This window comes from Oncorhynchus keta, chromosome 8, assembly GCF_023373465.1.
Source record: "Oncorhynchus keta strain PuntledgeMale-10-30-2019 chromosome 8, Oket_V2, whole genome shotgun sequence".
Taxonomy (NCBI): domain Eukaryota; kingdom Metazoa; phylum Chordata; class Actinopteri; order Salmoniformes; family Salmonidae; genus Oncorhynchus; species Oncorhynchus keta.
The window spans coordinates 4,365,598-4,382,006 of NC_068428.1; the positions used below are offsets into that span (position 1 = coordinate 4,365,598).

The 16,409-nt window shown below is 43.1% G+C and overlaps 1 protein-coding gene across 1 annotated transcript; it reads left to right on the top strand.

Annotated features, from left to right (window-relative positions):
- The first annotated feature begins 4,842 nt into the window (after positions 1–4,842).
- Positions 4,843–15,806, top strand: LOC118386710 (mitotic checkpoint serine/threonine-protein kinase BUB1-like). Its single transcript, XM_035774462.2, has 23 exons — positions 4,843–5,084; positions 5,413–5,472; positions 5,685–6,023; positions 6,164–6,207; positions 6,289–6,368; positions 6,462–6,508; positions 6,621–6,805; positions 7,022–7,155; positions 7,263–7,831; positions 8,030–8,076; positions 8,166–8,285; positions 11,278–11,388; positions 11,594–11,678; positions 11,786–11,861; positions 11,999–12,167; positions 12,412–12,481; positions 12,641–13,506; positions 13,614–13,714; positions 13,904–14,065; positions 14,349–14,506; positions 14,651–14,828; positions 14,931–15,037; positions 15,238–15,806. The coding sequence occupies exons 1-23, from the start codon at positions 5,062–5,064 to the stop codon at positions 15,431–15,433; spliced, it is 3,927 nt and encodes a 1,308-aa protein (XP_035630355.1). The 5' UTR covers positions 4,843–5,061; the 3' UTR covers positions 15,434–15,806.
- The last annotated feature ends 603 nt before the right edge of the window (positions 15,807–16,409 follow it).

Genomic DNA, 16,409 nt, shown 5'->3' on the forward strand with positions numbered 1-16,409 from the left:
AATTACATGAATTTGGGGACAGGTCGAAAACCTTTAAACATGTATGGCAATTTAGCTAGCTTGCTGTTGCTAGCTAATTTGTCCTGGGATATAAACATTGAGTTGTTATTTTACCTGAAATGCACAAGGACCTCTACTCCGACAATTAATCCACACATAAAACGGCCAACCGAATCGTTTCTAGTCTTCTCTCCTCCTTCCAGGCTTTTTCATCTTTGAATTTATATGGTGATCCATCTATACTTTCATTAGTATTACCAAACAAAGTTCGTCTTTCAATCACCCACTTGGGTATAACCAATGAGATGGCAAGCGGGTACCTGCTTCTATAAACCAATGAGGAGACTTATTACTATACTTATTTATTTTCCACCATCATTTGCAAATAAATTCATTAAAAATCCTACAATGTGATTTTCTGGATTTTTTTTCTCATTTTGTCTGTCATAGTTGAAGTGTCCCTATGATGAAAATTACAGGCCTCTCATCTTTTTAAGTGGGAGAACTTGCACAATTGGTGGCTGACTAAATACTTTTTTTGCCCCACTGTACCTGTCTTTCAAGATAAATACCTGGTAAATTACCAGTACCCTACTTTCACCCCTTCAGGTCTTCTATTGAATTGTACTAGCACCTAAGGTACACTAATATATAATATATAATAATAATATACACAATTTAAGAAACATTTTTAGGGGTGGTTTCCCAGACACAGATTCTTCATTGAAAGTGCATTATAGTCCAGGAAGCTGTCCCTTTAAATAAAATAAAGCTAAAATGTATTTACTTTAAATTTGTAGCTGTGGTTAAAAACAGAGAATTACGTCAACAGGAGGATGTTCCTGGATAGGTTCGGCCTGATGTAGGACTTGCAACCTCTGGGGGACTATAGTCCCATGCTCTCCACCTGCCACTGTTCGGTTTTTGGGCCTGACCACAGCTACCTGGGGAGGGAGCACAATTTGCATTGATTCAGTTGTGCTGCTACAGTAAAATGAAAAACATAGCTACATTATTGCAAAGTGATGGAGGCCCTCCCCTATAACCTTTTCTAATGGCTTTTGAGAAGGATGGGGAGAATTGAGGAAATATGAATTGACGAAGGGTCAAAGGTATCACCTTTCTTCTTACATCTCTCCTCTGGCTCCATGGGTCAGGGTGACTCTTCGAACCCAACATCACATGTGGTTCATGCATGCCATTACGACTTGCTCCAAGTGCAGCACCATCTCTAAAGTCTATGGTAAGGTCCTTGGTGGAGTGGAGGGGACAGGACAAATGTACCAATTACAACGGGAACTATTAGTCTAATATCTTGTAGATCTCCACGCTGTGGATTAAATTTTTAAAAATTGTACCTTTATTAGCAAGTCAGTTAAGAACAAATTCTTATTTTCAATGACGGCCTAGAAACAGTGGGTTAACTGCCTGTTCAGGGGCAGAACAAAAGATTTGTACCTTGTCAGCTCAGGGATTTGAACTTGCAACCTTAGGCTACCACTAGGCTACCTTCTGGTTACTAGTCAAACACTCTAACCACTAGGCTGCCCCATAATATGCAATGCTGTGGAAAACTTTCACCCTTGAAACATGTTTTGATTGATAAGGTCCATGTTGAGAATGTGCAAAGCATTTTAAATATCAGTTGTCAAACCTTACCTCTACAGAATAGTCTTTCTCCATTCTCTCAAATGACAATTGCTCCCTCACCTTGAGCCAATTATGCCAAATTCATTAGAGCTGTGTGATAATATAATTTAAATGTTGACAGATAATGATTAAATAATTCCACTCTGAAACCTTATAATTGTAGGAAATTTATTAGAATCATAAAATTATAATCTGATGATGTGTGTAGTTTTAGTCAGAATTAGGTTAAACAATGTATCTGTATAGTGGAAAAACACAGACTGTCTGAGCAAGGCTTAGCTCAGGATTTGAACTTGTATGTGGGGGCCGAAGAAAGATACAGAGAACAGTAAAACTGTGTTTGGACCGACCTGGCTAGGCCTCTGAGGAATTTATGAGGGCATAAGGAGTACTTCTCAAGGTCTCCCTAATCTCGGGGGAATGGAACTGTCGGCTGGGTAGTGATACAGTGGTGAGAAGTATGTGCGTAGGATACCTACTGTTTGTGTGGAAGTATGTGCGTAGGATACCTACTGTTTGTGTGGAAGTATGTGCGTAGGATACCTACTGTTTGTGTGGAAGTATGTGCGTAGCATACCTACTGTTTGTGTGGAAGTATGTGCGTAGGATACCTACTGTTTGTGTGGAAGTATGTGCGTAGGATACCTACTGTTTGTGTGGAAGTATGTGCGTAGCATACCTACTGTTTGTGTGGAAGTATGTGCGTAGGATACCTACTGTTTGTGCCGAAGTATGTGCGCAGCTATAAAATGGATGTCTTTGTATAATAGACTTCAGAACGTTCTCGTGAATAAACACTTAGATTTTTGTAAGCTGGGACTCTTGTCTGCTTCATTCAAACAGAATCTTACAAACTCTGGGTTGCAGACAGAGTAGATTAATTGAAGTTTATGAACAATGATAACAAAATTCTCATAACACTGTGTCATACCACTATGAAATTGAACATGGTGTGTTCCTTAGGAATTACATATCCCCAATATGATTCTTTAGAGAACTTAGCTCTACAGAATAGAATTGAAACAATAACACATTTTGTCATTATAAGATCAGACATGGTGTGGTCATAAGATTACACAAGCCATCATTCTCAGCCAAAGGCGTCAAACGCCTAAGCAGTGAAACAAAAACCCAAGACAGAATGCACTTGGCTAAATTATCTTTACGAAAAGAAAAGTTAATACAGTTAATCCAAAAAACACTACAGTCAATATGAAAAAACTCAAGGCTAATTTAGGACTTTGTCATTTAACTTTGTAAATTAAAATAAGTCAAAGCTGTGGTCTCTGCATTCCCCTTGATTTCCAGCCCAGTTTCTGATACAGATCACAATGAGTATGGTTACATGCACACAATAATTATACGATTATTGTGGATAGTCAGATTAATATAATAGTTTAAAACATTTACATGCTTTGCAAGAAGATCAATTTCCCTAAAAATCCTGTTTACATGGACACATCTAAAATCAGTCTACCTGATGCCATGGAACTTAAATAAATGGCGAAATCGGCAACCAAAATAAACATTCTATCACAGCGACCATGTTTTTTTTTTTTGCAAAGCCTATTTGATTCTGAGTTCGGACTTAAGCTATAAAGTTTGTATGTGAAACCTATTGCTACACTGTACATTGCCGTGGAAAAAAGTATTTGCTCCTTTCTGGCTCCCACATTTTGTACACTTCTTTTTCAACCAAAACCTAATATTAGATAAAGGGAAGCTGAGTGAATAACATGATTTGATGTGTTATTTCAAAGTGTTGATGTCTTCACTATTATTCTACAAAGTAGAATAAAGAAAACCCATTGAATGAGTCGGTGTGTCCAATGTTTTGACTGGTACTGTACTTCCCCAGAGTCAGATGAACACGTGGATACTATTTTTATGTCTCTGCATCCAGTATGAAAGAAGATGGAAATGCATGTGAAAAGCGAGATCATGTGGGAATATTCTAGCAAATGAGAGGGCAGATGCACGTGTGAACAACAGACACAACTCCGCTATAAAATAGCTTTTCTCAAAGTTGCCAGAATGTCATGTGCGTTACACACCGAGTATACCAAACATTAGGAACACCTTCCTTAAATTGAGTTTCACCCCCCCCCCCCTGCTTTTGCCCTCAGAACATGTTCAATTCATCAAGGGCTGGACTATACAAGGTGTCGAAAGCGTTCCACAGGGATGCTGGCCCATGTTGACCAATCCTTCCAGCAGTTGTGTCAAGTTGGCTGGATGTCCTTTGGGTGGTGGACAATTCTTGATACACACTGGAAACTGTTGAGCATGAAAACCCAGCAGCATTGCAATTCTTGACACAAACTGGTGCGCCTGGTGTAACAGTATAACTTTAGACCTTCTACTCACCCATACCCGGAGCGAACCAGGGACCCTCTGCACACATCAACAACTGACACCCACGAAGCATCGTTACCCATCGTTCCACGAAAGCCGCAGCCCTTGCAGAGCAAGAGAAACCAGTACTTCAAGGTCTTAGAGCAAGTGACGTCACCGATTGAAACACTATTTAGTGCGCAACACCGCTAACTAAGCTAGCCGTTTCACATCCATTACACTCACCCCCCTTTTGACCTCCTCCTTTTCCGCAGCAACCAGTGATCCGGGTCACGGCACCAATGTAACAGTATAACTTTAGACCGTCCCCTCGCCCATACCCGGGCGCAAACCAGGGACCCTCTGCACACATCAACAACTGACACCCACACAGCATCTTTACCCATCGCTCCACAAAAGCCACAGCAAGTGATGTCACAGATTGAAACGCTATTTAGCGGCACCACCGCTAACACTGATTGAAATGGATTTAAATTAGTAGTGGAACTACATGTAGTTCACTACTCACCAACACTGACCACAATGCTAACCTTACCCCTGACTTTAAATTAAGACCAAAAAGCATATTTTTGTTGTCATTCATTTTTAAGATACAGCACTTTTTCATTTGCACGTGTTGTAACATATTTATAGTCGAATTCATCAAACGATTCAAAATTGCATATTCAGGCGTTAGCGAAAGTATCACGTCGGTGAATAGCTTTTTTCACCCAGCCAATGAAATTGCGTTTACTCGCCCCAAAGGCGCTGATTGGATGCATTCATTTATGATGCTGTTTTTTGACGTATCAGCGAGGCGCGGAATTTGAAATACCCTACCAGCAAAGTCCGTTCTTATTATAGCTCAATGGCAAAGGCAGTTTCACAGTACTCTGTGACACCAGCCATGCTAACGACACAGATAGAATAAGCCACCAATGTCTTTGCTGGCGACGTGAATGCAATACTTGGTATTTAGTTACTGAATTAATCTAACTTAGATTTGCGCGTAATTGCTCATATTTGTGTTGTTGGAATTTGGAGTGGGAACCGCCAGTCTGCTGTTCAGTCCACACCATGAATATCGGTTCACATTTACAGTAAGTTCGGTAGCTAGCTAGCTAACTGCTTTTATCCCCCCACCCAGCTAACGTTAATCCTGATTCCTTGCTAGCTAACTAACAGTAACTAACAGTAGCTAGCCAACTAATGTTACGTAACTATTTCCTAGTTTCCTACTTGGTGAATAATACAATATTTGATACTAGAGTTTCTTTGTTGATACAACTTGCAGTAATAACGTTACTTTGTTTTGATTGACATAAACATATTGTCATCCATGCTAGAAGTTAGCTAGCTACAGTTCAGCAGAAGAGAAAGGGGTTCAAACTGCTGTTAATTTTTAAATCAAATTAATTTGTTTTACAGGAGCTTTGAGGAAAGTTTGAGCAACTATACTGGAGATGACCCCCTAGATCCATGGGACAGGTACTGTAACTTGTGCATGCGTTTTATTCCATTATTATCTTCATAGAGGGGGCCACCAACAAAAGTAAACAATTAAGGGTTATGCATCTGCCATTGATGGGATATTTTTGCATGCAAATCTCACCTGGTTTGGGAGCAACAACTTTATTTTTGTGTGTGTGAATATTTATTGGTGTGTAAACTAGCTTTACCATACTTTTACATTATTTCAGATTTATTGAATATCTAGAGAAGAGATTACCTGCTGAAGACGCCAAGGGGATGTCTCTTGTGCTAGATCGTCTAGTACAAAGATTTCTCCAAGAGGAGCGCTACTCCAATGACATCCGATACGTAAACTACTGCATCAAATGTGCAAGTTATTATGATGAGCCCATCAAACTGTACAGTCACATATACAGTAAGGGTATTGGCACCAGAGCTGCAGTCCTTTATGTGGCGTGGGCTCAACAGTTTGAGCAGCAGGGCCTGCTTCAACAGGCTGACGCCGTCTACCAGAGAGCCATGGAGAACCAAGCTGAGCCAGCTGACACTGTCCTTCAGCAATACAGGTAACCCTCAACACTTAAGTTAGAATGCAAATTATTGCATTTGAATTACATGTCAAAATTAAGGACTCTATTGACTGAAACTGATTAAGTTAACCTTTCCATGTTGTGTTTATTGTTGATACATCTAAATGTATTCACAGGAGGTTCCAAATCAGCTCTTCTAGAGGTGGGACAGGGGCATCAGGTGAGACTGTTTTCTTCCTTGTGGACTGGTGTCTTTGACTAACGTATCCACAATCTAACCTGAATTTGTTTATGAAAACAGAAGGTGTACGGAATCCTCTTCAGACTTCTCACTTGGTAAATCAGCTGCAATCCCACAGAGAGCCTGGCCCACAGTACAAGGTGAGTTACCACATTTCAGATGTGATCAGAATCATTTTTAATGTTTGTTCATAGAAAGTGATCAACAGAGAAATATAAATGTTTCTGCCACAGGACCCCGAAGGTCTGTCCCAATTCCCTGCAGACAGAACAGTTCGCATGTAAGTCTTTATAATGTAATAACAAAATGTTTTAGTGTGTAATATATATATATATATATTTTTTTATAGAAAAGTTAGTTGTATTTCCTCTAATGAAACGACTCTCCCGCAGAATCTCCCGGTCTGAAAATGTGGTGGTAAATAAACCCAATCAAGGACTGGCTGTAAACTTGCAAACAGTGTCGATGTACCATACTGAAGACCTCATCTGCGAAGGGTCTGAACTTTGCTTCGAGGAGGTCCGAGCCAGACGATACTTTGTGAGATGCAAGCAAGTGGAGAAGCAGAGAGAGTTTGGTAGGATCATATGACTTTCTAACGCCCACTCCTCTAACAGTAGAAATGCACGGCTGTATTTTATAGTGTAGTCAGACATCAATATGAACTGGCCACATGACATCCTTTACAGACACGCTTTATCTAAATCAAATGCACCAACAGCTTAGTATGTGCCTCACTACCACACTGCCAACTGTCAGTTTTGACCAATGTTTGTTTGTGTTTTATTACTAGAGGAACGTCAGAGGTTGGCTAGAGAGCAGGAGGAGGAAGTGATAAGGATGAACCGACTGCTGGAGGAGCTGGAGAGTAACCTCGGTGTGAGCTCTACAGTCCAGGGAAGCTCAGCCATTGCTCCACCAGTGCAGGTAAAAGGAATCCACATGGCTCCTTAACTTCAGTTGTTTCTATTGTCGTGGTTCCCATATAATTTGTAGGACCCTTTTTTAAATGTGGCATGCACTTCTGTTTTCAGGCATCCTGCACACCTGCAACAGGACTGAATCCTGGGTTTCTACAACAGTCCTTCAGGCACCCTCCACTCTCAAACAACCTCGGAGTCAAACCCACTCCAGGATTGAGACTGAATAGTGGACAGGACCCCAGGAAAGGCACTGTGAGGGAACCTGAGGCCCACTCTCAGCGCGTCAGTCTCAGGGTTCCCATCACAGCCACCCTGCTCTCACAGATGTCCTCTCCCCCATCTGGACAGGTCGAAGAGGAAAACACCTCCCATAGCTGCTCCTTTCACCTGCCAAAAGCACCAATGGGCGACTTGCGTCAATGTACAGAAGCACCTAAATCATCTGCAGTTGCTCCACAGGCATATTCTCTACAGGCCTCTCTGGATCAACCCCAACCAGGACAACACCCTAAGCCTATTGGATTGTCATTTGGATCAGCCCCACAGAAGCCAGCAGCCTATGAATCTGAGTTGCAGCACGGGGGAGATCCTCTCCAGGATGTTCGCTCCCAGTCCCCACTCGGTGGCTCAGTGAACTACCTCAGCAGCAGCTTCCAGCAGCACAATGGCAGAGATTCCCAGTAAGTGATAGTGAGGCATCATGTCTCGAGATTAGTCCTGGTTTCAGATGTGTCATTATTCACAACCCAAATTTCATTGTGTTTCTAGCCTATTTAGCTCTGGCAGGGCGAGACACCTCAGAGATGTAGGTAATGAATTTGTTTTTAATTATTTAGCCTTTTGTCATCTAAGCTAATCGTTTCCCTTTGTTTTTACAGTGCGGTGTCTGTCAGTGAAGCTACTGAGTCGGAGGTGAAATTAGATGGTAAGTAAAATATAATAATCTGGGCCCTTTATTCTCCTCATTAGTTTTCATGTGTGATTTAAAACGTTTAACCTCACTCTCTTTGTCAGTGTCACAGGGAGGGACTGGGAACCTGTCCCATATCACTCCTAACACCTCTCTGGGACTGGTGCAAGCCACCCCGTCCAGGGTTCTCCCATCCCCAACAGTCAACACACGGGAGGCACTTGGTGAGTTGGGTACTCAACTCTTTTCATTTACTGAAATGAAGGCATTTCTTCATACATGTATTGGTCAATCAGTCATAGTGTGTTGTGTTCAGATATTGGTGATTTCAATTCAAAGGCAGAACAAAAAAAAATGGTGCTCAAATCAATCACTTCCATTGTGCTGTCTGCTACACTCAATCCCTTTTTTGGTGGAGATATTCAAATGTATTACCATACATGTGTATGATAAAGGCAGTATAACCAATTGAGATTTAGCATAGAGATCCTATTAAATTACTAGAGGGGCTATGTCATGAACCTGAATAAAAGTTCCAGAATGGGGTGAAAATGGCAGCCATATTGGTCAGGGAGGAATGAATGGCAGTACAGTGATGATCCTGGTTTTACTTATGCTGGAAAATAAAAGTAAGGCATGTGATACAGTGTGTTTGAAAAGTATTTAGACCTCTTGCCTTTTTCCACATTTTGTTACGTTACAGCCTTACTCTAAAATAGATTAAATAATTTCTTCCTCTCATCAATCTACGCATAATACCCCATAATGACAATGTGAAAACAGGTTTTTAGAAATTTTAGCAAATGTATTACAATTTAAAAACAGAAGTACCTTATTTACATAAGTACTCAGACCCTTTGTTATGAGACTTGAAATTGAGCTCCGGTGCATCCTGTTTCCATTGATCATCCTTGAGATGTTTCTACAACTTGGAGTCCACCTGTGGTAAATTGAATTGATTGGACATGATTTGGAAAGGCACACACCTGTCTATATAAGGTCCCACAGTTGACCGTGCATGTCAGAGCAAAAACAAAGCCATGAGGTCAGGAATGGTCTGTAGAGCTCCAAGACAGGATTGTCGAGGCACAGATCTGGGGAAGGGTACCAAAAACATTCTGCAGGATTGAAGGTCCCCTAGAACACAGTGGCCTCCATTGTTCTAAAATGAAAGAAGTTTGGTACCACCAATACTCTTCCTAGAGCTGGTCGCCCGGCCAAACTGAGCAATTGGGAGAGAAGGGCGTTGATCTGTGAGGTGACTAAGAACCAGATGGTTACTCTGAAAGAGCTCCAGACGTCCTCTGTGGAGATGGAAGAACATTCCAGAAGGATAACCATCTCTGCAGCACTCTACCAATCTGGCCTTTATGGTAGAGGGGCCAGACAGAAGCCACTCCTCCATAAAAGGCACTGACAGCCTGCTTGGAGTATGCCAAAAGGCACCTAGAGGACTCTGACCATGAGAGACAAGATGTTCTGGTCTGATGAAACTTTGGCCTGAATGCAAAGCATCATGTCTGGAGGAAACCTGGCACCATCCCTACGATGAAGCATGGTGGTGGCAGCAACATGCTGTGGGGATGTTTTTCAGCGGCAGGGACTGGGAGACAACTGAGGATGTAGGGAAAGATGAACGGAGCAAAGTACAGAGATTCTTCTTTAAATTATTATTTTTCACCCCTTTTTTTCCTCCCCAGTTTCGTGGTATCCAATTGGTAGTAGTTAGTCTTGTCTCATCGATGCAACTCCCGTACGGACTCGGGAGAGGCGAAGGTCGAGGGCCATGCGTCCTCTGAAACCCAACCTAGCCGCACTGCTTCTTGACACAATGCCCATCCAACCCGGAAGCCAACCACACCAATGTGTCGGAGGAAACACCGTACACCTGGCGACCGTGTCTGCGTGCACTGTGCCTGGCTCGCCACAGGAGTCGCTAGAGCGCGATGAGCCAAGGATATCCCTGCCGGCCAAACCCTCCCCTAACCTGGACGATGCTGGGCCAATTGTGCGCCGCCCCATGGGTCTCCCGGTCGCGGCCTGCTGCAACAGAGCCTGGACTCTAACCCAGAATCTCTAGTGGCACAGCTAGCACTGCGATGCAGTGCCTTAGACCACTGCGCCACTCGGGAGAGTGTCAGCTAGCACTGGGATGAGATTATTGATGAAAACCTGTTCCAGAGCGTTCAGGCTGGGGTGAAGGTTCACCTTCCAACAGGACAACGACCCTCACGGCCCGGACTTGAACCCGATCGAACATGTCTGGAGAGACCTGAAAATAGCTCTGCGGCGACGCTCCCCATCCAACCTGACAGAGCGTGACAGGATCTGCAGAGAAGAATGGGAGAAATTCTCCATATGAAGGTGTGCCAAGCTTGTTGCGTCGTACCCAAGAAGACTCGAGGCTGTAATTTCTGCCAAAGGTGCTTTTACAAAGAACTGTGTAAAGGGTCTGCATGCTTATGGAAATGTGATATTTCAGTATTTTATTACATTTCTAAGAACCTGTTTTTGCTTTGTCATTATGGGCTATTGTGTGTAGATTGATGAGGGGGGAAATAACTATTTAATACATTTTAAAATGAGGCTGTAACGTCACAAAATGTAGAAAAAGTAAAGGAGTCTGAATACTTTCCGAATGCACTATATATCAGAAATTGTGTAATGGAATTGTCAACCTAAAATATTGTCATATAATCATACATAGTTTATACAGGTTTTATACACTTTCTGTATAAATAGCCTTTAAAATATATGGAAACGGACCATAAATATTTAAGATGTAGTTTTCTTGGAAAGCTGTGAGTGCTATTGTATGATAGAATATCAGTAGTCGTTGCATTTACAACATGTCTAAGTCCTATCAGCAACTTATTTCAGCCAGTATATGGATAATGGCTGTGGATTGACTATATTGTTTGAATGGGATGTTGGCATATTGGCAGTTAATTAGAAAAATGGATGGAATTATTCCTGTAAAACTAGCTGGCTAGCTACAGTAGCTAACAAACATGCAGTGCAGATGATAAATGATTCAAATTAATTATTTTACACTATCTTATCACAGCACTGGTAAACCATGGTTTACCAATTCCCTGACCAAAATGGCTGACCTTTGTCATCCCATCCATAAGAAGGTTCATGTCCATTTTAGAATTCTAATTCCTAATTATATGGTCCTTTTAGTATCTCACCTCTCTTTACCTTCCCATCCAGATGCGATCATGGACATGTTCCAGGCTCCAACCCTCATGCAGGAGGAACAGTTCCCCAGCATGTCAATGCATCAGGCTGAGAAGAGCTTTGATGCTGCCTACCAGAGAATGGGTAATTCAATTCCCCCTTCGATTGTAACTCCTCAACTTTTTGTTTGTCTGTAGGTTAAATCAAAAGTGTATTTACAATTGCAAAACACTTTACAGTAAAACAATAAAATAGAAATGCATAATGGCAGGTTGTCCTTTTTTGATTTTACATTGTGGTTAAATGTCGTTTTTTCCCCTCTTGAATTTTTTTTTTTTGTTATTTAAAGGAGGCGCCTCTTTGTTCAGCAAACCCCCCAATGCAGTGCCTTTCGCAATTTTTCAGGATGAGAACGAAAACAAGGAAAACTGCAGGTGAAGCATGCAGTTCTTCTCCAGCATCCCATTTTCTTTGCTATCTCCTTTAATTCTCAAAGTCAATTATGAACACTGCTTTATGGTGCTTTTCCTGCTCCGTTTAGTGCTACTATGGTGAACAAGGCTAAGCCACCAAGGGCCCTAGCTGAAATCTCTGTATCTAAAAGAGAGAAACAAGACGTAGGTGCAAAATTACATGGTGACATACTCATTTCCATTTAGCAAGGACTTAATGAAAGAATATGGTTGGGTTATGTTATTAAGTTGTGTACACAATGCAAACCTTTAACGTTTCGTGTGTATGTGTGTTTGCTCAGGAATCTCCTTCGGAATTGATACCAGATGAAAGCACTATGTGGGGAGCGCGCTACAACTCCCTGGCCACCTGCCCCAACAGCACCAGAGACTTTTCCCTGTCGGCCCACCTGGTCTCAACGCCCTTCCAAAACAAAGCTCCTTCCTCCTGGAACTTTGAGCAGGACCAAGGTAGCCCTCTATCTGAGCTCATGCATAGGATGCATGCATCCCGATTACCACCATAGGGCTCTGGTCAAAAGTAATGCACTACATAGGGAATAGGGTGCCATTTGGGATGCAACCATAAGCAGTTCAGAAATCAAATGCCCTCACCTGGTAAAAGGTGTCTGTTGTTCAGAACAACAATATGGTCTAAAGCAAGTACTTGACCTTTTTTGGCTGACTTTTTATTTTATTTTTCTCCTCCCTCTAGAAAATGATCACCCCAGAGGCTTTAGTGGTCCAGAAGAGGGCCCTTTCCTGCGACAGCCCACTAAACTCAGGTACTTACTGGTAACCGGATATTGTAGACTACCAGTAACTGCAGTATACTGTACATTTTCACTCGAATGCTCGTTGGTCAATGTTTTTGAAGTGTAGTCAAAGTGTTTGGGTCAAACGCTTCCATGGTGGAGATAATGAGTTTGTTTCCCCTCCCTCAGCCCTATCATAGAGCAGAGCCCACCTGATGGGATATCTGAGACCGGCGCTGAGTGCTCTATGAGGGTGCAGGGCTTTGCTGAGCAGGGCACTATCGTGGGGGAAGGGCTAGCCCTGGCCCAGCGAAGCCTGGCTACGTGCTCCATGACTGAGGTGCAGCATCATGCCCCGGCCGCACTGTCCTTCAGAGACCAGACTGCCCCCCTGGCTCATACTGAGGGGGCAGGGGCCAAAAGCCCTCCTCCCAAGGCCTCTAAACCAGACTGGGATGTCTATGTGAGCCCAGAGCAGTCTTTAAAGCCAGCCTGTCCTCTCTCACAGCGTGCACCTGCGGAAAAGGTATCCCTTTCAAAGAGCCAGATGGATGCCTTCAAATCCAACTTTGATGTTTCAACTAATCCAGAGAAAGCCCCAACACCTGCTTTCGATATCCTAATGAGCCCGGAGTGTGCACCCAAGCCGGACTGGTTAGTGGTAAAAAGCCCAGAGGTTGGGGTTGAACTCGACTTGGATGCCTTCATGAGTCCCTGTCAGGGTCAGAGAACAGATGGCTTCCCTCTGAAGACCATGGACATCCCTATGAGTCCCGAACCATCAAAGTTTGGCTCGGATGTTACCATGAGTCCAGTCCATCTGTCATCAAGGTTCGGAATGGATATTCCTACGAGTCCAGCTCCAGAGGTGAGGTACGGCATGGATATTCCTATGAGCCCAGACCAAGGGTCAGAGCTGTTCTCCGACCCCTGGGATGATGAGCTGATCTCTTCCCTGCTCTCCAAACTGCCCATGCCACTCACCTCCCAGCCAAACTTCATCACCTGGCGGTGCAAAGTCCCCAGCATCGCACCCAAGATGACCATCAAGATGGGTAAGAAAGTCTTGGTGTGTTTACTGGCTGTGACCTTTTTTTTTTAAATCACCCTATTTCTTAAAAAAAAATGTACATCTAAAAATCACTTTGACGGTCATACATAGGTGAAGGCTCCTTACGGGTTGACTGCGTCCTCGGACAGGGTGCCTTTGCCACGGTCTACCAGGCAACTGACCTGACAACCTCAGAGAAGATGATTTTAAAGGTAGGAATATTAATTTAAACTTGGTAACTCCCCTGACCTTTCATGAATTGATTGGTGACTGTTTTGGTGCTGCCATTAGTAAAGCCTGATAACATGACTGCTTTATAGTGACCATATCCCCACAATTCATGCACTCCTATTGAATGCTTGATTATCCATTCTTGTGTGTATCTTGATCTGTACATGTAGGTGCAGAAACCAGCCAATCCATGGGAGTTTTACATCAACACTCAGCTGAATGCCCGACTGCAGCCGAGCGTGCGTCACCTCTTCACCAACATCCACTCTGCCCACTTCTTTCAGAACGGCAGTGTGCTATTGGGCGAGCTCCACAACTGTGGCACCCTACTGGTGGGTAGTAACCCCTCTTCATCACCCACCATATTTTATCAATCAATTGAACATCAGGGCTACATCTGTGTGCACTTCCCTTCACTGATTTGAAAGGAAATGACTGGTATTAAAAATATAATGGAAACTCCCTGTAGCCCATGTCTCTACCGATCCAATGCTTTTAGATTTGTGGGAAGTAATGAACAAGTTTACACTAAAGGAGAAAGGAGATTGGGATGCACCCAAAGATGCCACACTGGGGCACTAAATGGAGTTAAAGATGTTTATTATTCCCCTCCAGAACGCTGTGAACCTGTATAAAAACCTGACTGACAAAGTGATGCCCCAGCCTCTGGTGATTTACTTCACTGTCTGCATGCTGCACATGGTGGAACAGCTGCACAGCATCCACATCGTTCACGCTGACATCAAACCAGACAACCTCCTGCTGGGAGATAGGTAGGGATGGCTCCTTACTGGTGCTTATGCCTCTCGGATGTGTTTTTGTTTTCCCTGTAGTCATTTCTAGTAATGGGTGGATGCAGTACTCTACCAGGGCTTACCAGTGGCTCTTCACTGTGTTAATTGTCTGTTGTGTTTTAGGTTCCTGGAGAACAAGTCTTTTGACCCAGATAACCTGTACCATGGCCTTGCCCTCATTGACCTGGGTCAGAGCATTGACATGACTCTGTTCCCAGAGGGCACTTCGTTCACTGCCAAGTGTATGACCTCAGGCTTCCAGTGTACAGAGATGAGGAGTGGGAGACCATGGAACTACCAGGTAAAGTGTGTCTGTCGGTGGCAAGTGCGTGTCCTGTCGTGATATGGGTGGATGTCCGATACGACCTGCTGAGAATATTAACTAAGTTTCTTTGTGTTTTAGACCGACTACTTTGGAATAGCGGGAACTGTGTACTGCATGATTTTTGGAACATACATGCAAGTAACACAGGAGGGTGGAGTGTGGAAGACAAATGCAGTATTTAGAAGGTAACCCTTGAGTAGGAGTGCTAATGGCTTTTATGGTTTTACTACTTTTTGTTGCTCTGAGTAATCGCTTGAATATTTTTGTTTGTGTTTTGAAAATATCTCCCCCTTTTTGACCTGAGAAATTTCCAGCATAGTTCAAATTCACACTACTTTCTCCTTCCCCCTCTCTCTCTCTCTCTCTCTCTCTCTCTCTTCTCCAGAAATCCCCACAGTGATCTGTGGACAGAGTTCTTCCACACTCTGCTGAATGTGCCTGACTGCAACTCCCTGCCCTGCCTGCAGAGCCTGCGCAGTAGACTGAGCACCGTGCTCCAACAGAACTACAGCAACAAGCTGCCATCAATGAAGACCCGCCTGGTCATCCAGCTGTTAGAAAGCCGGTCGGCACGAAGATAGAACTCCCATAGAACCTTGATACTCCTGGGTGCTGTTCAGTAGGTATAAAATGAAAGTGGTCCAAAACGGAGTGGAACAAGGAGATGCTGTGTGAACTTGTCCACTAAGAAACATTTGTTTTTGTGTTTCGTATCAAAACGTTGTCAACACGAGCCTAATGTACACAACCCTGGATGATGGGTATTACTGCCATGTCTCATCTCTACTCCATTTGTAAATACAAAAGATTTTCCTTGAATTGGGTCTTGAATAACCTTTTTATGCATTGTCTATCTCTTTGTCCATTTGTAAATGACATAAATAGGGAGATTGATGTTGGAGATGTTATGGTGTATTTTCATTTGTAAATAATTAAAAACCTTTTCAGTCTGCCTAGAGTAGTCATGGTCATGGCCTCTGTTTGGCTTTCAGTTGGGTCCCAACAGAGTTCATTGGGGTGCTGTCTGCATTTCTGATGCTTCTGGGTGAGCACGTGCAGTGGGACTACTTTGGAATTAAAACATTTGTATTGTCCCGTAGATTATTTGGATATGGTCGTCTTTCTGCTCTGTATGCGTTGGCCTACCTATTGTATTACATTGACATAGTGGGCTGCCTATGGGTGGGCAGAGAATGACGTGGCTGTTCTATTTTCAAGGAATGTAACTTTTTTAAATGATTACACCACAGGAGGTTGGTGACACTTTAAATGGGGAGAACAGGCTCGTGGTAATGACTAGAGCAGAATCAGTGGAATGGTATCAAATACCCCAAACATATGGTTTCCATGTGTTTGATGCCATTCCATTAGCTCAGTTCCAGCCATTATTATGAACCGTCATCCCCACAGCAGCATCCACTGGATTACACTATAGTTTACTACAGTCTAAATATATATTGATAAGAGGGCGCTCAACCAACGTGAGCCAAGTGCAATCAACATTGAAAACGCGAGCGCCAGCTACGAGCGAGCATTGCGTCTTTTAATTAACTATTC

What these genes read in the sequence shown, in the direction of transcription:
- LOC118386710 (XM_035774462.2), top strand. Translation starts at nt 5,062, where the DNA reads ATGAATATCGGTTCACATTTACA. An exon ending in AGCCTGGCCCACAGTACAAG is followed by an intron (nt 6,369 to 6,461) that starts GTGAGTTACCAC and finishes TTTCTGCCACAG; the next exon opens with GACCCCGAAGGTCTGTCCCA. An exon ending in CGACAGCCCACTAAACTCAG is followed by an intron (nt 12,482 to 12,640) that starts GTACTTACTGGT and finishes CCCCTCCCTCAG; the next exon opens with CCCTATCATAGAGCAGAGCC.